The sequence below is a fragment of the Aythya ferina genome (genome assembly GCF_964211825.1).
Source record: "Aythya ferina genome assembly, chromosome: 3".
NCBI classification, from domain to species: domain Eukaryota; kingdom Metazoa; phylum Chordata; class Aves; order Anseriformes; family Anatidae; genus Aythya; species Aythya ferina.
This window is the reverse complement of record NC_140298.1, coordinates 115111464-115137838: the sequence shown is the minus strand read 5'-3', so window position 1 is coordinate 115137838 and position 26375 is coordinate 115111464. Positions and strand designations below refer to the sequence as shown.

At 41.0% G+C, this 26375-nt stretch overlaps 1 protein-coding gene and 1 long non-coding RNA gene across 3 annotated transcripts; both read right to left on the bottom strand.

The window, feature by feature from the left end:
- Positions 1–262: 262 nt before the first annotated feature.
- Positions 263–5228, bottom strand: LOC311434455. 2 transcript variants are annotated; one of them, XR_014691508.1, is made up of 3 exons: positions 5111–5228; positions 4840–4960; positions 263–345 (listed from the first exon to the last, which is right to left on the bottom strand). It is a non-coding gene; the product is annotated as an uncharacterized lncRNA (long non-coding RNA). The 2 variants fall into 2 exon arrangements; XR_014691509.1 differs by lacking the exon at positions 263–345 and adding an exon at positions 1488–1751.
- A 1942-nt stretch (positions 5229–7170) lies between these two features.
- On the bottom strand, positions 7171–12642 carry LOC311434695 (centromere protein Q-like). The gene is made up of 5 exons (XM_084515002.1): positions 12375–12642; positions 10863–10931; positions 9019–9148; positions 8201–8278; positions 7171–7735 (listed from the first exon to the last, which is right to left on the bottom strand). The coding sequence occupies exons 1-5, from the start codon at positions 12407–12409 to the stop codon at positions 7727–7729; spliced, it is 321 nt and encodes a 106-aa protein (XP_084371128.1). The 5' UTR covers positions 12410–12642; the 3' UTR covers positions 7171–7726.
- Positions 12643–26375: the final 13733 nt, after the last annotated feature.

The window sequence follows — 26375 nt, the reverse complement described above, 5'->3', positions numbered from 1 at the left end:
GTGGATGGGATCTGAAAGATGGAAATGCCAGACTGTTCCTGAATTATGGCAGAGTAGGTTGGTGTTTGCAAGATCATCATGATGAAAACTGTAGCAAGGGCTGTCATTCTTCCAGGCAAGACCCACACACTTCAGAGTAAGGGAGAAGTCAGTTGTACTCAAATCAGGGTATTCATCCCCATGCAATGTCCACCAAAAAGACCCACAGTTATAATCATGACAGTACTTACTCTGTTGGTCTGCCCAATCACCTTGGACTGTTTGGGTTCACTGCTTTCAAACACATGGGCTCTCTGACCACTGAGAAAAAATAGAAACTCTCCCTCCAGCACGTGACACTTGCATCTGTAAAGTGGAAATTTCTTCTTTAATTTACTCCCTCTTTCTTCCCTGTTGTTTTCTCTTTACAACAATGGAAGGCTTAAAATGCTAAGAGTAAATTAAACAGTCCCACAAATTTATTTCACAAATATAGATGTATCCTATAGGTCTGCCACAGACTACCATTTGCAAAGAAAACAGAGTTGTTTATTCCTTATGGCAGATTACTTCTAAGGAAAAACCTTAATCCAAGTTGACCCGAGTCCAGATGGCTGTAAAGGTTATTCCTGAATATTCCGTAACTGGATAACCTCAGTAAATAAAGCATGCAACCATAGCAAATATCTGTTGCTTTTGTAATACACCTTCTGACTTTCTATTAAACATTGCATAAACACGGTTTGCAAATTCCAGATGGCAGAGGGCTAACACCTCCTGGTGACAGCAAAAGGAAGTAAAAACTGACGGAGAGTCAGCACAACCCCAGGTCAATACTTCTCCAAGCCTCCCCTTCTGCTCTCTCCCAGGAGGCAGTTTGGGAGTTGAGAAGTACTCTTGGTCCAGTCCCAATGTCCTTCAGCTGCCATCCAGCAATGCCTGGGCACTTCAGCAAAGTGCTGGTGCAATGAACATCATTGTTTGTTGAATGATCACCATAGGGTGCATAGGGGATCTTTCCCTCACCAAATGTGAGTGAAACACAACTATCTGTGTGCTTATTGCTTTTCCTCCCTCTTCTATTGACAATGAAAAATAAAAAGGTTTTGGAATAGACACTGCAGAAAGAATTTTCCTCAAACCTACGTCTTTATACACCATTGGAAACCTGCTCATCACAGATCAGAAGGGACCCTACAACATATTGCTTGTGCAAACTTTTTTTCTTCCTGTTGTCCCACTGAGCAGACAATGAACATTTGTGGTGGTGCCTAAGCCAAGGGCAGAACAACATGTATTAAACTGAACACCACCTGAAAGTGCAATAGAAGGAAAACTTCAAATACTACACAGTACATGCACTTTACTATAGACACTCTTTTATTATACCACCATGTCATTTCTGATTTCTCTCAAAAATATTTTTGGCAATTAAAAGTGATCACTGCAGTTATAAAGAATGCACATCACTTGGGGATTAATATACAAAGGTTGACCAAAAAAAGAAGGGGTTATGGAGAAGCAGAACATGTATGTCTCTGAGAATTTCTGGCAAGGACATCAAAATGCCTAAACTGTGGCCACAGCCTGCCCCAGTGCTGTGTCTGCAGGCTCAGGATGTTACTTTTTCTTTTCTAGAAGAAAAGCCATTGTCTCTTCACATACCAGATGGCTCCACATGCTATTCCTTCAATTGGAAATACTTCTAGGAGTAGACAGAGCAGATAAATCCACTTCCAGTAGAATTTCAAGTTCTTCTCATCAACACCTTTCTGAAGGCAAGAAGCAGCAAAGCTCATATTCATGTTTCAGTGACCTCCCTGCATCGGCTGTGCATTGAGGTTTTTCTATTGAAATGTCACCAGTCTTGTCTGCACTCACCCTTCTTTTTCCTCCATGACCTTTATTTCCCTAGGCAACCTGAAACTCTGCCTCTCATATGGCTGGGTCCTACATTGTATGACCACCTCAAGCTTTTTGCTGAGGTTTTGCTGTTGTTTATCAAATGCTTTGTTTCTGTCTTTGGATCAAACAAACACTGGATGTTGGTACCTGAAAACTATTCTCACTCTCTATAAGATCTCCAAAGCTTCTGTAAAAATAGTGTAATTGGGATGAACAAGGTAGAATCTAGAGGTAGAGACCTGGATCTATCAAATGCAATGGCAGAACTTCCCAGAACTTGAGAAAGATAAGAATTATAATATCATGTTAAAATATCCTGAAATACTAGGCTGCCTTAAGCCCCTATCTGCCTTTGAGTCAGGAGTATAAGCATCTGTGCACCTGCTCACACACTAACATAACACTATGGTTTCCTACAGTTCTTAATTTCCTATGGTCTTGTGGAAATTTTCTCATATTCCAATAGGTCTCTCCAGCCAGGAATCACCCACTTTACTCAAAAAATATATTCAGTTTTAAAAAATTGATGAAGTACAGTCATAGCTGGGGTTTCTGAAATCGTATCTGCCAGCCACGTGTGTGAGTGACTCATGTACACTGTATGTTGTTTCAAATTGCACCGCACATACAAGTGACATTCTCATATTTAATGCAATATGAAATGCAAAAAGCTAAAATAGTAATGGAATATTTGAATTTTAGAAAAATGAAATGTCTCGATCCACTTTTTTCTTTTCATTTTAGAAAATCTCATAATTTTAGCCTAGGAACTGCTGGTATTTCAAAATCTCTCATGCAAAAGATCTGATCCAGACATAGATTTAGCAAGAAGAGGTAACTTCCATTAGTAACATTCTGTCAGGTACACTGTAATTAACCCAAGGATATGCCTAAGCATTATCTCCTCTCTGACCTGCAGGCATCGAGCCAGTATCAACTCTGACCCTTCCAAAGGTCTATGTACATTTTACCTTTACAAAGTATTTGCCTTTCCCAATTCACCTGCGTCCCTGTTAGTTAGCCCCTTGGACTACACTGTTAGTGATGCCAAAAGATGCGAGGAAGTAAAGCAGCAAGCCAACTAGTTGGGTAATGTGTGAAGCTTCATACCTAGAGAAGCCAAAGCTTATATTATTTGAACTTTTACCAGCTTCAGAGGCTCTCACCCAGCTGTTTCTGCTGACAAGTAGCCCCAGTGTCATACAGTTGGCACAGAGGAGTGGAAAGGATTTGATTTCCAATCTCTTGTCTTACAAGACCAATAGAGTCTCTCTGCATTTTGAATCCACTACTGAGAAATTTATCCCAGGAAAAAAAGGAGCCTCTGGTTCCCATGCTCTTCTGCTCTGATGTCAGATGAAGCTCACTGGCAGAGGAAATGTAAAGTTTCAAGCAGTTGTGAAAAGCACTCTTGTGAAAAACAAATTTTGTGGGAATCCCAGACCTATCTGCCAAATCTAAGGAGCTTTGACACAGGAAAGGAGGCCTGTGGAGCTCATGTATACATCCAGAGAGGAGTGGATGGGGACTACTCTGCAAAAACCTGCAAAAGTCATAGACATTAAAGAATGACGTTGGTAAGTTTTAAGTTTTGAATTACTTCCTTATCAAGTAATTCCTTGGTCAGATTTTTAACCCAGTCACAGAGAAAGCCTAGCAGTGTTCCTATTATTTGTTATGTAAATATACTTTCTATAAATATATTGTAAGGACATTGATAAATGATATGGTGTCCTTAGATATACTGAAGTTTGACATCTGGCAGCGTGTCTGGGTCTGAGTGGATAACCATCTGGAAGGAGGATGCTTTCACATCTACCTGCTTAGATAAAGCAACAGCTCTGGATATTCCACAGATTCCATTCTGTAGCCCTGTGTTTACAAAGATAAACACTAAGGTACTTTAAAAATATTTTTTTATTATTATTTTTATTTTTTTTGTAAATGAAGTCCACTATTACACTTTTTACAGAACTAGCCAGGTACCTGAGATCTCCAAAATTATAGAACACATATATTTGTGTAATACATAATATAGATATTCTAAAGAAATATAGAGTTGTAGAATCATACAATATCCTGAGTTGGAAGGGACCCACAAAGATCATCAGGTCCAACTCCTGGCTCCACACAGCATCACCCAAAACCAGACCCTATGTCTGAGAGCACTGTCCCAATGCTTCTTGAACTCCAGCAGGCTCAGTGCTGTGACCACTGCCCTGGGGATCCTGTCCCAGTGCCCGACCACCTCTGGGTGCAGAACCTTTCCCTCACCCCCAGCCTGACCCTGCCCTGTCCCAGCTCCATGCCATCCCCTCGGGTCCTGTCGCTGTCCCCAGAGAGCAGAGCTCAGCGCCTGCCCCTCCGCTCCCCTCGTGAGGGAGCTGCAGGCCGCCATGAGGCCTCCCCTCAGCCTGCTCTGCTCTGGGCTGAACAAACTAATGCACCTCAGTCACTCCTCAGGAATCTTCCCCTCCAGACACTTCACCATCTTTGTAGCCCTCCCTTGGACCCTAATAGTTTTATGCCTTTCTGATACTGTGCCGCCTAAAACTGCGCAAAGTGCTTGAGGTGAGGCTTCAGCAGGCAGCAGTATCTGGGTTCAACTTCCAAGCACAGGCTCTCATTGGACTTCTAATTACTGCTCAGCTCAGTCTGTTTGTTGCCTACAGAATCTATGACAAGTGGCAAAAAATAAATAAATACATCCTCCTGCCAATGAAATATCTCAACATAATTGAAAGCAGAACTTGAAATGGCGACATAGGATAAAATATGGATGGAATTAAAACACAAACAAAAATCCTACAAAAGCCATAGCTTAGAACTTGTGTTTTGTATAAGTACAAAACACCTTTATGCAGAGCACAATGGCAGGGTCTACACTCCATTAAGACTTTTTAAACCAACACGTTCATCTATTCTGTTTCCTTTAAACCAAGTTAAGGACTATACCTTGAACCTGAAAAATTTGTCCCCAGTTGATGGCATTTGTGTTTTCCAGTAGCTCCTGGTAAGCCTGTGGCTCCTTGTAGAAAACTGCATGTGCGTTAGTATAATGGTCAAGGTCATCTGTCTTATTATGGGGAGAAAAAATACAGAATTAAACATCCCTCCCTTTCCACACACACACCTTTCACACTGGAATCAAAACTCATTGAAAGGTAACCCCCGAGATCCACCAAATGGTTGGAGCTTCAGGGTGGATATTTTTAGGACATCTTACTTGGCAGTTTCAGTCGTAGAAACATCTATTGCTCTCCAGTGTGTCAAAAGTAGCAGAAAGCAGCAATGGAAGTAAGCCTTCATATAAGCAAGGCACAATAACCTAGGCCTGGTGGCAGTTTCTTGAAGCTCTTGCTGAATTCATTGTTCAATACCCACCTTTTCTACCAGTTGTCCCAACACCCACACCGTGTTATTTGGTAACCAACATCAACATGTTTAGACTGCACGTGTTCTGGTAAACAAAATAGCAGCAATGCCTGTTCTCTGCCCTGAGTTGAAATAGCACAGTCAGTTCCTGTCAATACTGTTAAATCCTCTTAGACAGGATGGCAACAACATCGGGGATCATCCTTGTCCTGTGCTGACTCCTGCATTGCTGGCCTAGGAGCACTGGCTGTCCCAGGCAGCAAGCCAAGAATCTAGCACAGGCAGCACTCATAGTACCTGATGCGAGACCACACCAACAGGAGCCTGTCTCCTAGCCTGGGGTTGGGGAGGCACCCACAAATGAATGCAATTCGGAGACTGTTTTATAATGGTGGACAGAGGGGACTAAGGCAAAGCTTCTCCCAGCTTCATTTTAGCACTGCCTGTTCTGGACTACAGGAGGACCCATCCTTCACCTTGTAGCTGTATCTGCCCCATCACAGGCTCATTAAGGCTCTTTCTTACTGTCTGCCTGTACAAAGGCTAGAGAGACAAAAGAATCCTGATAAGGCTCAGTCAAGTGCCATAAGTGCAGGTAAAATATGTCTCTGCATAAGCTGTGCAAGTTATTCTGCAGTCAGTGTGATCAGGATGCTTACAATCAATTATAGCATATACTTCACAGATAAGTTTGGTTAGGCTATAGTCACTAGTCAGCTTGCTTCAGGATAGAGCAGTGCTCCCTAGAGTGGGCTTTGCTCTCGCATCCACCTGGGTTGTCCTGCTGCGCTTTATGGTTTTCACACGCTCCAGCTACACGCTTCCCAGATAAAGCTCGCCCCATTCACAAAGCTCTCAGAAACAAAGACAATAACATGTATATGTATGTACCTGCCTCTGAGGACGGGTGATAACAGCTTTGAAGTCTGACCATGAATCTACCACCACCTCCTTCCTGAAATGATTCCCTTGATTCATCACAGCTCCATAAACCCGTAGGATGAAGATCCAAGAGAAGTAAGACAGCTTAAGACACACTAACGTGGCACCTGTGTTATAAACTGGAGAATGAACCAGCAACACAGAGATGAAGAGACACCATGTGCCTGTCTGCCTTTCTTCAAACTCCCACACATCTTCTCACCATATTGAAGCGGAAGCTTGCCTCTGTGTCACAACAATGCTTTGTCAGTACATGTATAGCTATACATAAAGGCAGCACTGACACGTTTGAGTACATGGCTATATTTACATAAGGGTAGTTCACTATGCCTGGAAATACTTTCATGTTGAAAATAAATATTGCACAGGTAGACCACCTGATCACATACCTGCCTTTAGTCATAGAACCATAGAATAACCCAAGGTGGAAGGGACCCATAAGGATCATCGAGTCTAACTCCTAGCACCGCACAGGTCTACCCAAAAGTTTAGACCACGTGACTAAGTGCACAGTCCGAACACTTCTTAAACTCCAACAGGCTTGGTGCAATGACTACTTCACCGGGGAGCCTGTTCCAGTGTGCAACCACCCTCTCGGTGAAGAACCTCTTCCTGATGTCCAACCTAAACTTCCCCTGCCTCAGCTTGACACCATTCCCGTGGGTCCTATCACTGGTGCCTAAAGAGAATAGACTGGTGCCTTGCCCTCCACCCTCTCATGAAGAAGCTGTAGACTGCAATGAGGTCTCCCCTCAGCTTCCTCTTTTCTAGGCTGAATAGACCAAGTCTTGTAGCACTTTCTCCAATCATCTAGAAAAATAACATTTGAATGTCTTTTTGAGAAGCAGCAAATATGAAAATGTAAGAATAAAACAAAATTCCTGGAGATAGGATAAAAATTATACAATCTCCTGTATTTCTTTTTTTATTAAAAAGGTGTGAAAGTTGAAACAGAGATTTACAACTGAGCACTAGATAAACATTTTTATTACATGCTTCAGGTTTAAAGAGGATTTAATTCCAAAATAAATGTTAGTTTAAGAGGTTCTGCTTTCACCAACTTACAGATGCAATATAAAAGCCAAAATATAATGGGTTAACTTACTATATAAAAATACACAAATAAACCCAAGTTCCACCTCCCTCCCTTCTCCTAAGGCAGTATATACCAACATTAGAAGCCATCACAGCTCAAAAAAATATTCTTGATTAATATTGATTATTGATCTCTTATATCATTAGAGTCCCAGAATGCAGATACAGATTTATGTTCAGCAGTCAAAACAGTAAAGCCATTAGGAACAAAGTGCCATTTCTGTGATCAGCATCCCACTGCTCTACATTAACATAGAGTGAGTGCACTGGCATGCATCGTTTTGCTTCATAAGAGATTCCATATATTTTGGTCTCTCAAAGGAAGTCCACCTTCTCATGTGACTTTCAATGAGGGTTAACATGTTCTCCATATCAGCTGACTGCTGAACAGCACTCATATCCTTTAAAAGACCCTTCTGACTTTTTATCTTCAGAATTTCTTCAAAAAAAAAAAAAAAAAGACAACAAATCAAAAAAATGATTACACTGAGTTCAACGGAAGTTTCACTCCATCAGACATTCATGCAGACTCATTTAGATTCAGCTCATTTAGATCATGCAGACTATTTAGATTCAGCTAAAAATAAAAGATTCAAAGGCACAGAAAGAAACAAAGTTCCTTCCATCAGAGCTACACAGAGGTATACTTCAGAAATGATTACATGCTCTCTAGAACCATAGGGCTCATAAGAAAAGACAAGTGTTCCTTTAAGTGGCATGTTTTCTAGGTTTTGTTTTGTTTTTTTAAAGCACAAGCTCATTACATAGCCCTGAATGAAGAGAAAGAAAAGGGAAAAAAACTTTCAGATAAACTTCTCTCTGGGACTGTTTAAGTTATAAAAGCACTTGCTGTTGCCTTCCCTCTCATACTCAAGCTGCTTCTGAAAATACATTCCATGCTCACCTGCAAAGTGGGTGCCTGTAAACTGCGCTTGGGGAGTTCTGGAAGGTGGAGTGCCCCAGTGCCACCTTCCTGGAACACCTAGATAGAAAAAATAAATAAACCTGAACTTTTAAATTTTGCAACTGAACTTGAAAAAATGAAAAGACACATTCTCAAGGGCTGATGAGTCCTTCTTTATACAACACTCTCTGCAGAAACAGCTCACACGCGCTAGCTCGTGAAACACCTTCTCCTTAGAGGAATGCATCAAGACCTAGTGCCAATACTTTCTGAGCCCTTTTTTCATCTTCCTCTAACTGTTTCTTGAGCGTCTGGATTTTGAATTGCAGTCTCTTTATAGTTTCTGCCATGTGTTCTGCTGATTGCTCAGCTTTAGTTATTTCTTCTTCAGATAAAATATAAACAAAAACAGAACAAAATCTGCTTTAGAAATGGTGAGTCTTTTGTGTTTAATATACAGTATAAAAGTCCCTACACAAACAGTCCTGAAGAATGGAAAAAAAAAAAAAAAAAGCATATAAAAAGAACTATAAGAAATTAACTTAAAGAATTAACATCTGTTCCATCTCCTGATAGTACTTTAAAAAGTATTGAGAGCTTAGTGTCTCTTCTCCACAGCATCAGCCAAGTCACTGAAAAAAAAAGAAAAAGAAGAAAAAAAATACTCTGCTCTGTAGCTAAAATGGGTGATGGTGGACAATGGACTACTCTTCCACAGAAGCACAGACATAGCCAGCAGTCCTTCTAATAAAAAGTTACAATGCACTGAGCAGCAGCATCACAAAACCTATTTTCTTCCTTTCATATGTCTTTCATACCTGCAGTTGTATCAAAGTCTTTTCATTTGTCTCAGGCATTTGTTTCTCTGCCAGCTGAAGGCTCAGGACATTCTTCAGCTCGCCCAGCTTCCCTGGGGGCACCTTTAAGGTCTCGAAAAGTCTCAGCATCCTTTATAAAAGAGAACACAACCATGACTTGTTTGGAGTTCTTTTTTTTTAAAAAAAAAAAAAAAAAAGAAAAGAAACAAACAAACAAACAAAAATACTAATGGGGAGAAACTGGGGAGAAACTAAACTCAGAATCACAGAATCACAGAATCACAGAATTTTCTAGGTTGGAAGAGACCTCAAGGTCATCGAGTCCAACCTCCAACCTAACGCTAACAGCCCTCCACTAAACCATATCCCTAAGCTCTACATCTAAGCGTCTTTTGAAGACTTCCAGGGATGGTGACTCCACCACTTCCCTGGGCAGCCTGTTCCAATGCCTCACAACCCTTTCAGTGAAGAAGTTCTTCCTAACATCTAACCTAAAACTCCCCTGGCTCAACTTAAGCCCATTCCCCCTCGTCCTGTCACCAGGCACGTGGGAGAACAGGCCAACCCCCACCTCGCTACAGCCTCCCTTGAGGTACCTAAAAAGAGCGATAAGGTCACCCCTGAGCCTCCTCTTCTCCAGGCTGAACAAGCCCAGCTCCCTCAGCCGCTCCTCGTAGGACTTGTTCTCCAGGCCCCTCACCAGCTTTGTCGCCCTTCTCTGCACCCGCTCAAGCACCTCGATGTCCTTCTTGTAGCGAGGGGCCCAAAACTGAACACAGTACTCGAGGTGCGGCCTCACCAGAGCTGAGTACAGGGGGACGATCACCTCCCTAGCCCTGCTGGTCACGCTGTTCCTGATACAAGCCAGGATGCCGTTGGCCTTCTTGGCCACCTGAGCACACTGCTGGCTCATATTCAGTTTAGCCCAATTGCTATCAGTGAAGTAAAAGTATCAAGACAGGAAGAAAAGCTGTCCCAGATTCTTTTCCAAAACGGAATTCCAAAATTTACTAACTGAAGGTTAGTAAACATGATGCCCATCTACAAAAAGCGCAAGAAGAAGGATCCAGGGAATTACAGGCCTGTCAGTTGTTTACCATAGGAAACAATATCAAATACTTTGCTAAAGTCCAAGTATCTTCCTGTTGTATACATCAAACTGTCACAGTTTAACACACATTTGATATGGAGGTGCAGGAGGATTTTGGCAAGTCAGGAATCAGACCTGACACATCACAAGTGAAGCATAAAAAAATAAGTTACAAAAAACTAGCTGCTCGTGTTCATATCTTGATATACTGGAAGACCAAAAAAGCAGCATACAGGTTTAGGCCCGATATTCATAAGTGTATGGTATACCAACACACACAAAAATTTTCAGTCACAAACAACTGTTTCCATGACATAAAAAGACTCCAAGTTATGGCCTAACAATTTTTTTCCCCTTTGACTTCTCTTTGAATTAACTTAAATTCTAATTCATTTTGTGACTGTTAAAGAAAATTTAGCTCACTGCTCCTGCCTCTATCATAAAATAATAACAAAATAAATAGCTGCCAACAAACATAAACCCTACTAAATAAGTATAACGCATATTAAAGTAGCTGTTAAGAAAGCTCCTTAGTCCTGCTACTTCTGTAGAAGTAGCTAAAATGGGTCTGGATACTTTCAACAACACTTGCTTGTCCACTGTCAATATCTCCCTCTTTGATTTTGCATCCACGCTCTCTTCCAAGTTTTTCTAAGTGTGATGCTCCCAGGTGCAATCCTCCAACAATGGCACAGAACAACTGAGTAAACCAAATTCCTTTTCCTCTTTTTCTCTCAAAAAGTTTATTTCTTACCTCTCTTTCAACAAGTTTAGGTATTTCTGAAAATCTCCTTTTCCCCCACTTTGTTGAGGCAAAATAGATCTGAAACAAAAATAAAGGCAAAGTTTGTTTTTTGTTTGGTTTGTTTGTTTGTTTTTTTAAATCAGAAAGCCTCCAAGCACAGAAGGAATCAAGTGAAGTAAACATAGCCAGAACTTCCTTATTTTTCCTTTTGACTGTCTGAGTGACTACCTGAAAAAAAAAAAGATATACTAAAAATGTTGCAATTTTGAGACATTCTCTGCTGTGCAACAATTTATTTACTACCATTAACCCACCATAAGAAGCACTTGAAAGCACTTCAATGCTTGACATTCATCTGTTACTACTGACTACAAAAAAGGCTTTCTGAACTGTGACACTGTAATTCATCTCAAGCAGGTTAAAGAAAGCGATTCATTCTTCTTAGTTCCTCCCATTCCAAGAATGGGTCACGTAATAAGAAACACACAAGATGTTTGCCTAATCAGCACTGAACTCATGCTGCTCATAAGGTAAGCTGTTAAGCAAACTCTTTCGAACAGTGAGCTGCCCAGGTCAATCCTCAGATATGGGCAGAATATTTTCCAGGACTGAAGAAATGTCACCTGAGCCAAAGGAGCTTAGATTTCATCACTCTGTTCATATAGACTCTATGCATGTCTTCAAAACTACAGCCAGCTTGTCTTCTTCTTAACCATCAGGCAACACTACCCTCTGCTGACCAAACACGGTAGCACACACCTGCTCCCTGGTTTCCACAGTTCCTAGTTAAGGCAGGGGGGCTGTATTATGGTTTTGGCTGGGACAGTGTTAGTTTTCTTCCCAGCAGCTTATACAGAACCATATTTTAAAATTCTGACTGAGACATTGTGGATAACACATGGTTTTAGCTGTTGTTGAAGACCGCTTACACAGCATCAAGGCCTTTTCTGCTTCTCACGCTGCCCTGCCAGCAAGGCTGGGGGTGTGCAAGAGGTTGGGAAGGGACACAGCCAGGACAGCTGACTCCAGCTGACCAAACAGGTAATCCATACCACATGATATTGTGCTCAGCAATAATAACTGGGGGGAAAGAATATGGGGTGTGAGAGGGTATGGCATTTATCTTCCCAAGAAACTCATGCATGATGGAGCTGTCCTGGAAACAGCTCAACATCTGCTGGCCAATGGGAAGCTGTGAGTGAATTCCTTATTTTCCTTTGGGTGTTTAGCTTTTGCTTTACCTTTAACCCTATATTTATCTCAACTCACAAGTTTTCTTGCTTTTACCTTTGTATCATCCCCATCCCACTGTGGGGGAATGAGCAAGCAGCTGTGTGTGGCTGAGCTGCCTACCAAGGTTAAACCACAACGGTCTCAAAGGAACTGTCCACGCTGGACATTTCCTCAAGAGGACTGCCTTTAATGAAAGGTATGAAATACACGAAATCCAGCAGAAAAATGGGCAAATCCCTTTCTTTCATTGGTTATGTTTTAACTTACTTGACCCAAAAGAATGATTACCTTTCTTTTTCGAGCTTGTTTTCTTCTTTCTCCATCCGTTCCTTTTTTTTTTTTTTTTTGCTACTAGGTTTTCTTGCTGTTCCCTCATTAGCGGTCTCCCTTCTTCTACCGGAAGATGCAGGGTGATGTTTCGTTGTCTGTAAACCAAACAGCAAAGAAGGAAACAAAGAATCCAGCAATTATAATCCATCCGATACAAAGTGCATGTTAAAAAGCAAAACGAAAGAAATGCCAGGATACATGTATACAGGATGCATGTAGCGCACTACAACTCCCAGCATGCAACGCTGCGAGCCCCAACAGCGCAACAGGCGCTCCAGCCAAAAAGCCTGCTGGGAGTTGTAGTCCTTACAACCAACACCGCCTTCCCCTAACCCCCTGCTCCTAGCGGCCAACACAGCGGCAGCCCCCACAACAACTCCCCGCGCACAGACTCACCCCGCTGCTGCCGCTTCCTCACAGCTCCCACCGTCTCCATGTCCCAGCCCCGAGCCGTTACCGACCCGTTTTACCCACGCAACCGAGGCCATGCGCATAGCAGGGAGGGGATAGCATTAGATTCTTAACGATGAGGCCATCAGGAATATAAGAGTTTAGAGGGAACAAGGGTGATTCAGGAGACTCCATGCAGTCTCCAGTTTCTTGTTCTCCAGCTGGTTCCATGTTAAGGCATGGATGTTTCTGGGTGTTTGCTGTTGTCTTTACATTCAAAGTTGTTTGACCAATGAAAAGTTGTTTGGAAAAGAACTGCTGTGGAGAGAAGAGTATAAGAGGGGAGCCTGCCCTCAAGAAAGAAGAAGAAAAAGAAAAAAAAAAAAAAAAGAAAAGAAAAAAAGGCAACACGATGAAGTTACATCAATAAAGAAGTAGGAAAAAGGAGTGAAGAGGAACAGGGTGGCAGAATGGAGACCAGGATGGGAACAGGCATTTTGATTGCCTCGTGAAGATAGGTTCGGCCAAACTCAGCAAACTGCTCAGAGAAGCTCGTACAGAAAGTCACTGGAAATGGGCACACTGGAGCTGGAGAGAAGCTTGAGCTGAGAGAAGTGGAGCCGTGCACACAACTGCCTCTCGCTGGTAAGCAGTTGTGCATTATGGGGAATCATACATGTACGTCCTTAGAAACAAAGACTGTCCTGGTAACCTTGCAACTTATTCTCCTTATTGACAATCGGACAGTTTATGAGCCTGAAATATGGGACCAAACTGAGGTCAAGGTGTGGGACTCTGCAACTAAAAACGACAAGGTTGCAGTGGGATTGCTTGGCACCTGGCAAGCAATCTCTGAGATTAAAGAGCCATGTGGAGCCATGATCACAAACGTGTGGCTTGCCAGATAGTGAGGGAGCTGCGGGCTCCTTTACTGATCCGACTGCTACGCCATGGGCCCCTCTGCTGCTACAGCCATCGAAGGCTTTTGCTGTTACGCCCCCTGTTGACCTGAATGTGCCTTTTGATCCAGGCCTATTGGCCTTGAAAAGGAGATGGATGTGCTTTTTCTTCGATCTGGGAAGAACGGGATACATAAGGCCTGAAGACCGAGTTGCTTGACAACTTAAACCGAGACATATTGTTCAGAAGGAATGGAAAATGGAGACTGTTAAGTCATGGAACTTAAAGGATTGTTTGTTACCTTTCCTGATTGTACGTATGTATAGGCATATTCGGGTTTAGTATGTAAAGCAATGTTCTGTATATTTAGAATGTTTGATGTTTGTGTGTGCGTGTTGGTGGAGCGTAGACTCCCCGCACACCCAGTGCTGTTTACTTGCCTTTTATACCTTTTAGAAATATTTGTTTTATTAATATTACAAAATTCAAATTGAATTCAGACCGCATTTATAACACTTTGGAGACTCAGGAGCTGGACTCAGCAATCCTCGCAGGTCCCTTCCAACTCAGGACATTCTGTGAGTCTATGACCCCAGTGGAGAAGTGGTGAAAGGTGACAACCAGACCAAGATACGGTAGGTTTGCCAGGATGTATTTCAGTGCAGAAGTTTCCTCCTCAAGTCTACTTCAGCGAAGAGCTAAGGACGGCCCTCTGTGTGGTAACAGGCCCTGGTGGTGATGTCACAGCGTATCCCTCCTGTATCCCTTCTATATCCCTCTGCCGTGGGTGCCAGCTGTGGCCCTGCTGCTTGTGGGGCCTGTAGGAGGAGGACCCAGAGAGAGCGTTGTGTCTATCTGGGGACATCCTGCTGTAATGGAGAGGGTGAGAGCCCTTAGCGGTGAGGGGCAGCGGGAGGGAGGTTGGGGGCTGAAGCAGGACCCTTTCCAGCAGGCTGCTTGGGGCTGTGTCTCCTGCGGAGATTTCTCTCCAAACTGGCCAAGATCCTCGTCCCTACCAGCTCCAGCCCCCTGCAGATTTCATTTTTGTATTTTAAGATTGTTTGTATTTAAACCATAGCTATTTGGAGAGTAGTTTGTCCAAAATTTCTATTTGGAAAAATCTCCAAATGAGTTGTAAGGACATGTGTTACTGGATCCTGTAATGCTATGCAGATGTGGAGTCAGAAGCTATGAAATCCTAGCTGAGCAAAAGATTGGGAATAGAACACGAAAATTAAATACATATAAAAATACAAACATTGATTTACACATTTTCTTGCAGTGTTTAAAAGTACACAAACATGTCTGAAGATATATGCCTTTACACCACATATTCATAACCTAAGCCGTATGTATTTGCATCCACTCTTAACTCTGTGAGGCTAAACAGATTATGCTGTTTCTGTGCCTTCTCACAATACAGGCCTTCTTTTCTGCTGATCATCCTGATATTTTTTTCTCTTCTTCTATTGCATGTTCACTGTTTTTGATCATAAATTATGAAAAATGTATAACAATTTAGATGAGCTCCCACCAGTACTTTCATAACTGCATTACTACTTACATAGTATAACTGGAAATATCTTTTTTCATGCTTGTTAATCACAGAATACATGATTTAGTTAGCCTTTTTTACTTTGTTATCATTGTGGACACCCTGCTATTCCTGACAGGTAATTAGAGGCCTTTTTCCTGTTCAAAGAAAGACAGAGAAATATGTATGAGAAATTACTCAACATAGGAATTAGTTGCAATTGAGTTTCTGCTATTTTCAGTGTAAAAATAATGAGAAAATAATGGGAAATTATAGTACTGATCCGATGCCAGTGCTAAAAATCTAGTCACACTCGTATCAGTCTCCCAGCTAAGTCGCAATAGCTTGTGTCAATCCTGCTACCAAACTGTTTGAAAGTAACCTTCCCTAAACTGTGCTATTTGAAACAGCTGCTGCAGGGATCACAGGACATTAAAAATGCTGCTTGTAAGGGATCGCTGCAGGTCATTCAGTTCTCCTCCTCCTTGAAACAGGACTTCTGCCAAGCAGGTTGCCTGTGATTTTATTCAACTGAGCCTTAAAGGTAGTTTTTTCCCTCATTTGCTCTAACAAGCATTCTGTAGTGCTGTATCACTGTCCTAATGAAGAATATTTTCCTAAATGTCTATTCCGAACCTTCCAATCTGCAATTTGCTTTCATTTACCTTGTGATTTACCATCAGTTATTTACCGAGCAGAGGTTGACTCTCTTGGCTGTAACTGCCCTTCAGGCAACTGCAGCTCACCTTTTTAGGCTCCCTTGGGCTGCAAGCTCACCTCTTGGTCTCCTTGCTGTCAGAAAGAACAAGCACTGCTCGGTCAATGGCTGTCTTTATTTCCAAGAGTGTGAATAACAGTCCAAATAACGAAGATTAATGAAATCATAAGGCTGGAAGTGACCTCATTTAGCTTGTCCATTCTGCCCCAAGTGAGATCAATTGCATCTGTACCATTCTCGACAGAAAATTTCTCTAACCTAAACATTTCCAATGGTGGAGGCTCTATGTCCTCTCTGGCTTGGAGACAAGCTGAGCTTTCCAGTACAGTTAGTTAGAGATAGCTGAATCCAGTAGGTTTCTGGTCCCAGGGGAATTTCTTCTGTCCCAGCCCAATAGTTGCAAGGCTGCTGCATTTTCATGCCCCCATCTCCAGCCAGCAGTGAGTCTAAACAAAGTGGCTCTCAGTTTTGTCCCTGCCTTCCTGCTGATCAGGGCTAAAGCTTGCTAGTGGAATACACTACACACACAACAGGATCTCTCCTGTCTTACACAATCAGTCCATCCAGTTGCTGTCCAGTGCAAGGAATGCTTTTTGCAGTCCACTATTTTTTTTTCAATTTCAAGAGTTTAATGATTTGAGGGTAAAAGATCCATTTATAGTTATGAGAAAAAAAAAGATAAAACTGTACAAAACTCAGTGCATGCATTGTAAACAAGGATTGCTTTCAACTTTTGTATCCACTTAATTCACTTGAAAGAAGGTAAAAAATATCCATAAATCAGACTCTTAAAAAAGAAATCCTAGCTTATTTAAATTTTGTTTAAAACGTTCACAATCTCCAAAGCCATTGAAATTCCTCACAAATGAGAACTCAGCTCTAGAGCATAGATAGACAACAACTTTATGTCTGAAATAGGCTACACACAGATCTTCCGTTCCTGAGAAATAGGCAAATTGTGTGCCCTGAAAGTTTAGATACTACTCTTTTTGGTTAGAATTAAGAATACTTTTCTCCTGTGTGTTATCATAATGTATTAACATTCAAATATCAGCAGGGTATTAATTACAAAACTGTCCATGCACAGGACAAAATTAGAGATCAATTAATTCCAAATTCATTATTTTTTAAAAAAGTGAAAAATAAAATTAATAAAAATAAAAGATTCCCCTCCCACCTCCCCTCCCTCTCTCCTACCTTCCTCTCTTCCCATCCCCAAACCTGCAAATAAAAAAAAAAAAAAGGAATAAAATTGTCAGAAATATTGAGGTATTTAAAATTGCATACAGTAGTTAATGCTCCTCTTTTGGATTGTTTTGACAAGACAAATCTGCTTAGCTATTTTTAAAATTACCTAAGTTCTTTTGTTGTTGTTGTTGTGTTGTTGTTGTTTAATTTTATTTAGGAATTAGGTATTTCCTGCAACACTTTTTAAAGATATATTTTAAATATTTAGGGATCCAATTTTAGACCCTCTTAGATTTTAATGCAAATTTTTAAATGCGAATTTAGGTTCCAGCTGAAGGAAGATTAACTCCATCTCAGCTCATGAAAATGTGCAACTGCAAGTCTAATTTGAATCATGTATTTAAACCTCATTAATTTTAATAACATTTATGCATACTTGTGTGCTTCTGGATGTAGTTTCAAAGTGTAATTTCTACTGGATACATAAAAATAATCTCCTAATATCTTTCCTTTTCCAAGTTTATATTCTCTTGTGTGAGCAATTTCATTGGGAAAAAAAAAAAAAAAAAAAAAAAAAAAAAGTAGACAGATGAATGTGTATATACATTGTATATCTATATGTATATATACTTAAAACAAGTTTGCAATACACATATTTTGTCTTTAAATTGATTTTGTTATTTATACTTCCAGTATAGTCAAAGCTTGCATACTGTTGGATACTGTCTGGAATATTGAGCTCAAAGCTGGGTAGAACGGTTATCAGACTGGAATGAGTACACAAAGTTCAAAAAGAGAAAAGCTAGGACTTGATACAGCATCTGCTAGACCTGATTCTGTTCCCAGACAATATTCTGTCAAACATTGTAAATACATGTGGATTATGTCTGCCTTTTACCAAATATAGGCAATATTTTTTTCCTTTTGCCTATTCAATTGGAAAATATGTGGTATACAGTAGAGACAGATTTTCAGCATCATGTAGAAGCCATGTAGCTCAATCCCTGCTTTTCTCTGATAATAGTAACAATTTAAATTGTAATGGCTTATAAAGAATAAATCAGAAACTAGATTGTGTGCCCTACTAAACAAGTTTTGGTTGGTTTGATTTCTCTAGGGCATACTAAAAATTAAGCATCAGGATTTAAATATCAGCCCTGTAAATATGTAGTTTAAATGCTAAAATATGATATATATTTTTAATGCAGCTTGAATGGACTTTCACCAAATGAACAATGTTATAAAACAAACAAACTTATAAAACTTACATTTTGACCTCAGTACAATGTATCCTCCTGCTATTTTTATAATACTGAAGTCAGGAAATTAGAGCTCTGATGAAACTCACAGTCCTGTAAAGGGGAACATCAAAACTCTGCAGTTTCCAGCCCATCAGCCATGGTTTCCAGACCATCAGCTATAGCATCACAATGAGCAACTAGTTAATCTGGAGTAAATTCTTTGCTATCAATAAAACCTTACTGCTTGGGCATTGCAATTTTTAATCCAAGTAAATACCTGTGTATTTCTGAAATGATTAGGTAAGAAATTTCTGAAATGACTAGGTAAGAAATCATCCTTAATAAGGCAGGAAAATAGGAATACAATTTTCTGACAACTTTGGTAGTTGAATTCTCATCCCGTGCTTGCTAATAAGGTAACAGTGAGACATTTCCAAATGTTTTATGGAGGCCTTTGTGGAACAAAGACAAGAAAAGAAAGAAATTTTTACTCCCCAAAATGACCAATCTGGAATTAAAAACAAACACAGAGCAAAGGGCTTAAGTATAAATCCTACCTGTGCTGGTTTTTTGTTTGTTTGTTTGTTTGTTTTTATGTGTGTGTGGTTTTTGTTTGTTTGTTTGTTTTTCCTTTAAATCAAATTTCCACTTTGGATATAAGGAACACTCTTTATGAAATTTTCATGGAATCCAATTCACTTCAAAAAACAACAACAACAAAAAAATGTAAGAGTTAACTGCAAATTTTATGAGTAAAAGCCTAGTCCCTTTTTTCTCTTTTTTTATTTATTTTTTAATTAACTCCAATCTTAATGGCCCTTCACCATAAATGAAGCTTGAAATAAATATGGACATCAAATACCCAGTTCATGATCTTTGCAAATTGTCACATTGTCGTAAGAGCATGTATTAACCATAATCACTGAAGCATAAGTTTTTAATGAAATATAAAGTCAGTGCTGTTGCTTATCCCAGTTTTATATTAAAGTTTTGTACAAGTTCCAGTCTATTGACTTTACTGAAGGTTCTCCAAGTTTACACCAATACAAATGATGACAAGTAAGACCAATAGCCAAGGATATCTATTCCTTTTACAGTTCGGCAAAATATATGTATTTCAAACAAGAATGTTTTGGAAGTGTACTGCACCTAGGCCTGGATTATTCTCAATAAGTTTAACATTTATTCAGAAATGACATATTTAGAGTGTGCATTATTTGGAAACATTCCATGTAGTTCTATCATTAAAATAATAAGAATAAGAATAAAAAACATATAAAATTTAAATTCTAGGTACTAGATCATACTTACAATTTAAAATATGTTTTAGAAACAATTGACATACTAGACATTTCTATTCCAGATTGGCAGTTAACTGTCGTGCATCATGTTTCTGTATAAAGTAGTTCTAAAGTAATTCCTAAGAGGTTGCTAGTCAGAGAAAAAAAGAAAGTGCAACACTTTAAATAAACAGTCCCAGCAGCTGCAATTTACAGCTACTGGCTATTCTTTATGCAGTGTAAGCACACTGAATATATTGTGTGAGTGAGTGTGATTTCTTTTCCATAAGTAGTAGATAGATCAGCATCAAGGACATAGCTTTAATTCAAAAAAGTGTAGTAATGTTCATATACTGATTAGATCAAAGTCCTGAATAAATGTCTTTTAAAGGATACATTTTTGATGTTTAGCTTGAAGCGTATCAATGTTTTCTAAATTATTCTGGTGACTTTATTATATTATTTATTATATTTGGATATCCTATCTCCACTGATTCTTCATCTTAGAGGATTCCCAAGCACAAACCAGATGTGGCTTTATGCTTGTGCCCGTGTGTTTTGGAGTAGGGCTACTATAGATTACGCAACCTACAATTGGAAATATATAATATCTGAATAGGAATATTTCAGATTTCACTCATTTCTTGTTGCCTGAATATCTGAGCAGTTATTACAGGGTTTTCCTTTCCCCTAATCCCACAGGTTATGCTAGCTGTAGTCAACTGAACAGTTGGGTCAACGGCTCACGGTATTTTTATTCTCTGTTCTGTAAAATTGCTGAAATGATGCCTGGTTCAGTTTTGGCTTGATACATCCAAAATTTGTTCATACGATTCCCATGCACAGCTTTGGAGTTAGCACTGGGCAGGTGCCATGTCTCTCAAGCAGTGTGGATGCAGTTTCCCTGATTTAGAGGATTAAGGGCTATTCTGTGTTAGCAATTCAAACACACCACATAGTTGACCTCGGGAGTACAGAACAGAACCTGTTGCTAGTTTACCTGCAGAGATTTAGCCGCAACGTCCACCCCACTTTGGAGAGTATCATAACTCAGATCCCTACCACAGCAGTGGCATAGGCTTCTCTGTGGAAAATGTCCTCTCCTGCGCACAGCGTGCTGATTCTTCCTGTTGGGAAAGGTGATCAAAATTTCTGTGACCTAAAAATAAACCAGAAAGCTCATGTAAATAACAGCACAAACTGCAGGAGAGATTTATAATTCAAATTCAGTATGATTATGTGAGGCATTGGAACAGGCTGCCCAGGGAAGTGGTGGAGTCACCATCCCTGGAAGTCTTCAAAAGACGCTTAGATGTAGAGCTTAGGGATATGGTTTAGTGGAGGGCTGTTAGCGTTAGGTTGGAGGTTGGACTCGATGACCTTGAGGTCTCTTCCAACCTAGAAAATTCTGTGAAATTCTGTGAAATTACTGAATTACCATTCTCAATTTCCAGACATCCTTCCGTTAGACTTTTAAAGACAATTAATTTGTTAAAATCATTATAATCATTATTTTTGCAAAGGAATTACACTGGCATTTTTAGCCACTTTCAGTAAAACAATTATATGGGATTGTTTCAGATTCCCTGATAACTACCTGCTTTGGTACCTTTGCTGACATTCTCAGTGATGCTGTAGACTGAATGACTATGAAGACTAGTGTGTACTTTATGCCCTGCAGGAAACATTTGGGTAGGCAGAATATAATTATTCTAATCTAAATTTGGCCTAGACAGCAGAGTTAACATTAGTTTTCCTGGTGGGATTTTTTACTCCATAAGAATGAAATAATCTTTCATTAGATACTCTGGCAATATCTACATATTCAGCAAGAAGCACGGGTATGTACTGAGGTGTAGTACAAAAGTTTCAAAAGGAAAAATAAGAAAATTAGAAACACCCTTAATAGTCTCAGTGGAACAGATTCCTAAGGGAACTCCATTCAAACTGACCTGTCTACAAATATTTGTTAAAAAATCCAACAGTTCAAAACACTCATATACATTACTAAAAACTATCAAACAAATGAATAATTTAGAATTAATAACCAATTAGTAAAGAGCTTTAACAGTTCAGTACCCTATCCTCCTCTCCTCTCCTCTCCTCTCCTCTCCTCTCCTCTCCTCTCCTCTCCTCTCCTCTCCTCTCCTCTCCTCTCCTCTCCTCTCCTCTCCTCTCCTCTCCTCTCCTCTCCTCTCCTCTCCTCTCCTCTCCTCTCCTCTCCTCTCCTCTCCTCTCCTCTCCTCTCCTCTCCTCTCCTCTCTTGGAGAGCTGTTGAAACAGCTTGTTCTGGATGCCATCTCCAAGCAATTGTTAAGAAGGTTATGAGGAGTAGTCAGCATGGATTCACCAAGGGGAAGTCATGCTCGACCAACCTCATTGCCTTCAATGATAGCTTCACCAGACGGGTAGACAGGGGGAGAGCAGTGGATGTCATCTACCTTGACTTCAGCAAGGCTTTTGATACTGTCTTCCATGACATTCTGCTAAAAAGCTGAGGAAGTGTGGGATAGAGGAGTGGACAGTGAGGTGGGTTGAGAACTGGCTGACTGGCCAAGCTCAGAGGGTGGTGATCGGCGGAGCAGAGTCTGGCTGGAGGCCTGTGACTGGCGGTGTTCCCCAAGGGTCGGTGCTGGGTCCGGTCTTGTTCAACATCTTCATCAACGACCTTGATGAGGGAATAGTGTCTGCCCTCAGCAAGTACGCCGATGACACAAAGCTGGGAGGAGTGGCTGACATGCCAGAAGGCTGTGCTGCCATTCAGCGAGATCTGGACAGGCTGGAGAGAAGGGCAGGAAGAAACCAAATGAGATTTAATAAGAGCAAGTGTAGAGTCCTGCACCTGGGAAGGAACAACCACATGTATCAGTACAGGCTGGGGGACAACCTGAGGGAGAGAAGCTCTGAGGAGAAGGACCTTGGGGTCCTGGTGGATGACAGATTGGCCATGAGCCAGCAGCATGCCCTGGTGGCCAAGAAGGCCAATGGGATCCTGGTGTGCATTAAACGGAGTGTTGCCAGCAGGTCAAGGGAGGTGATCCTCCCCCTCTACTCTGCCCTGGAGTACTGTGTCCAGTTCTGGGCTTCCTAGTACCAAAAAAAAAAAAAAAAAAAAGACAGGGATCTCCTGGAAAGACTCCAGCGGAGGGCCACAAAGATAATAAATGAACCGCAAGGTTCATAGGGAATTATACAACTAGCAACTGAACAAAACGTGGAATAGGACAGAATTAATAAGGGAGGAAATGACCCTGTGTGTGAATGGGGAACTAAAACCAGTCAGTGCTCAGATTACGTCAGTTTTGAAATATGCTCACTTCAGCCCCCTGTGTTTCCACAGGAGATGCTGGCAGGTGTAAATTTTGGTATGTTTCAGCAGCACAAGTTTATTGTATAACTGCAGAAATGAATAAAATAATTTCCAAAACAATACACCATACCAAATCTTGGCCTTGTTTCCCCCCACAATAAGTAATTTCACAAGACTCATTCATCATTTGAAAAAAATTACAATATATCTGTGTAATATTTCGGAAAAAGTCTGCATGAGTTTTTCTACAGCCAAATATTTGACATTTCTGTCATAGGGGATGACACACTAGTAAAATCTCTCATTTAGGGATCAGGTGATGTGAAAAATAAACATCTATTATTCTATTATACATCTACATATGCCACTGTTGTGGAGAGATTTGAGCAATGCTGACAGCTGATGGTAAAGTTTGCATCAAATACGTTTTTAGTGTAATTGCTGGCATGTACTAATACGCTACTAGAAATCCGATATTATGAGTTCGTGTCATTTTGAAATCTTTTTTCTAATATATATCTTCTGGTATAATTTTAGTCAATCAAAATTGGAAGATGGTGAATATCAAAAGAGCATGAAAAAGTTTTTTTTTTCTTTTAATCAAATTTACAACAAAATTTTTACCACTCAGAACCATTTAATAAGCTCATACCAAAGATTAAAGTTCACAGAGAACATTTACTTTTGAAATGAAACCTTTTTAGCTATCATCCAGCAACATATAACTAACACTGACATGCAGAACTCATAGCAAACCACAACATTTTTACAGATCCTGATGATAGGCCAACAAGGCAAGCATCCTGGTGGGGGTCTGTTATAGACCACCAAACCAGGATGAGGAGACAGATGAAGAATTCTACAGGCAGCTGGCAGAAGTTACGAAATCATCAGTGCTTGTTCTCATGAGGGACTTCAACTTCCCAGACATATCCCGGAAGCACAACACAGCCCAGAGAAAACAGTCTAGGAGGTTTCTGGAGAGCGTGGGAGATAGCTTCCTGATGCAGCTGGTTAGTGAGCCTACCCGGGGAGATGCCCAACTAGACCTAAGCATTCTTATACATAGATAAGAATATATTCTTATAATACAATTCTTATACAATTTGGTGAGAAGTTGCAGTTTGATATGATGGGCAGAACTGAGGCTCTTTTGAGAGGATGTAGCATGGTATTTTACACATGGCAGGGTTTGGGGTTTGGAGTTGTTGTCATTTTTTGAGAGAGAATTTGCATGCTTATTGTTTATGTAATGTATAAGACCTGGTTGTTCCTATCAGGGTTCCTATGTTTGCACTATACTAACACAGAACTGAAATATTTGTTTGCTTTATATGAGTTGGCCACTGCCCATCTAAGTGTAGATATGCTAATATGAAAGCCAGTTTCCATGAACTATACAAACAGGGCCAGATTCGATTATTTCTAGCATCCGTGCTGCTCTGAAGGTAACTACTCTGAAGGTGGCCTCTGGTCAGGGAGATTCTCCCTACAGTGTTAAAGGCAGCTGAATATCAATACTGATAGTGAAAGAAACCCTAAGAAACAGTGCTGCCCATGTTAGAGTTCCTGCTTTTTCCCTCCCTGCCCTTAACCTCAGATTTCTTCCAAGCAAGACCAGGAGAAGAGGTCAGACGTGTGCTCTGTGCCTTGGGCAGCCTTTGAGGCAGGGACACCACGATCCCATGTCCTCCTTTCTGAGTGAGCTAGCCAGCACGCAGCACTCTGCCACCCTGCCCCACTCTGAAAGCCAAAAGCAACATGAATATCCAGCTCTCTCAGCTGCCTTCCTTCTAAAAGCTTTCCCCTTCTCCCCTGATCCTCAGGGAATGCCCATCACAGCCATTAACTTCTTGGGCCTGCTTGTTCTTTGTTCCATCTTCATTTCTGACATCATTTCACCTCCGCCAGAGCATCACAGTGTGAATCCCCAGCAGTTCTCCACGCTGTGAAGCCCGGGCCCTGCTAGGAAGGAGGCTTTTAAGTGCAGGTGGACACAGGGCACTGGCAGCAGAAGGCGGCTGGAAGCAGCAGGAGCAGGGATGAGATGGGTGACCTGCAGACGTGCTGCTGGGGCAGGACTGGGGCAGTCACCAGCGTGGCAGCCATCGCCTCTCAAACCATCTGCTAATGAAGGCAGCCACATTTTGCCACCAAAGCAGACCAAGGGAATAGATGATGAAACTCAGCTGTGGTCAGAAGCTCCATTTCATGAAGGTCTTTGCATCCTGAAGTTTGGACTCTTTTGCTATCTCCAGTTTTCCTGGGGGGATAAAAAATTCACTTCTTTCAGGTACTGCCAAGCCATGCATGTCATTCTACTCTTACCTTTCTTTGAGACAGAAAACCAAATAAAATGTTTTTTTGGAAATATAGTGTTCTCTACCACTACTGAAGTGTGGTAGAGATCAAGAGATTTATTTCTAGATCACTGAAAATACTTCTTTCCACAAAACTTCAGCCCTGCAAATCTAAGTAGCTCAGCATCTGTTTATATTTTCAAAGAAAAGGTGTGTTTCTACCCCAAAGGCATGGAGCGCTTTGAAAACACGTATTGTACCTAACTTAAACCCACCACTCACACACTTGTGCCCAACCGAATAAGTTGGTGCTGCTGTAGAATAAACACAGCCTGTTTTGCAGGCTCAGGTCAGGCAGAAGCTGTGTGTGTTCACATCCACACAAACTCTAGCATAAAACAGAAGTGTTGGGGCTTGGACATGTTCCCAGCTGCCTGTGAATGGTCTGACCCGGCAGAGCAAGACCTGCACAGAAGGAAACTTTGCTCCAAGAAACGTCGCCATTGCATGGACAAGGTTGGGAAAAACTCTGCTTTTAAGGAAAAAAATAAAAATAAAAATAAAAATAAAAATAAAAATAAAAATAAAAATAAAAATAAAAATAAAAATAAAAATAAAAATAAAAATAAAAATAAATAAAAATAAAAATAAAAAAAATCCCTTGTCCTGCATCTCTCTGTCAGTAGATGGCTCCGCAAGCCATGGTGTTGCCTGGTTAACCATTGCATCGTGGGCAGAGCTAGGGTGGAGATGGTGGGAGTCTGCTTGTGTGTCCTTGTGCAGTTCTTGCTTTCTGCTTGGGGAAATTTGGGGTGCCCCAAAAGCACAAAATACCCCAGGTTTTGCCCAAGCCTTGTTCTTCCTGACATCTTTCCCACTCCGGCCTTGGTTCTTCGCAGACATCCTACCCATCCACTCCTCTCTGGCCATCCAGCTTGCAACCAGCACAACATCAACCCACCATATCCCACCTCCTCAGCACTCAGGTGCCTTCATGGAACTGCCGAGGGCACCAGCAGGGCACCACTAACTCAGCAGCCCTGCAGCCCTCCCCTCCTGCCCACCCCATGCCCTCCGGCTCCAGACACACCACACTGG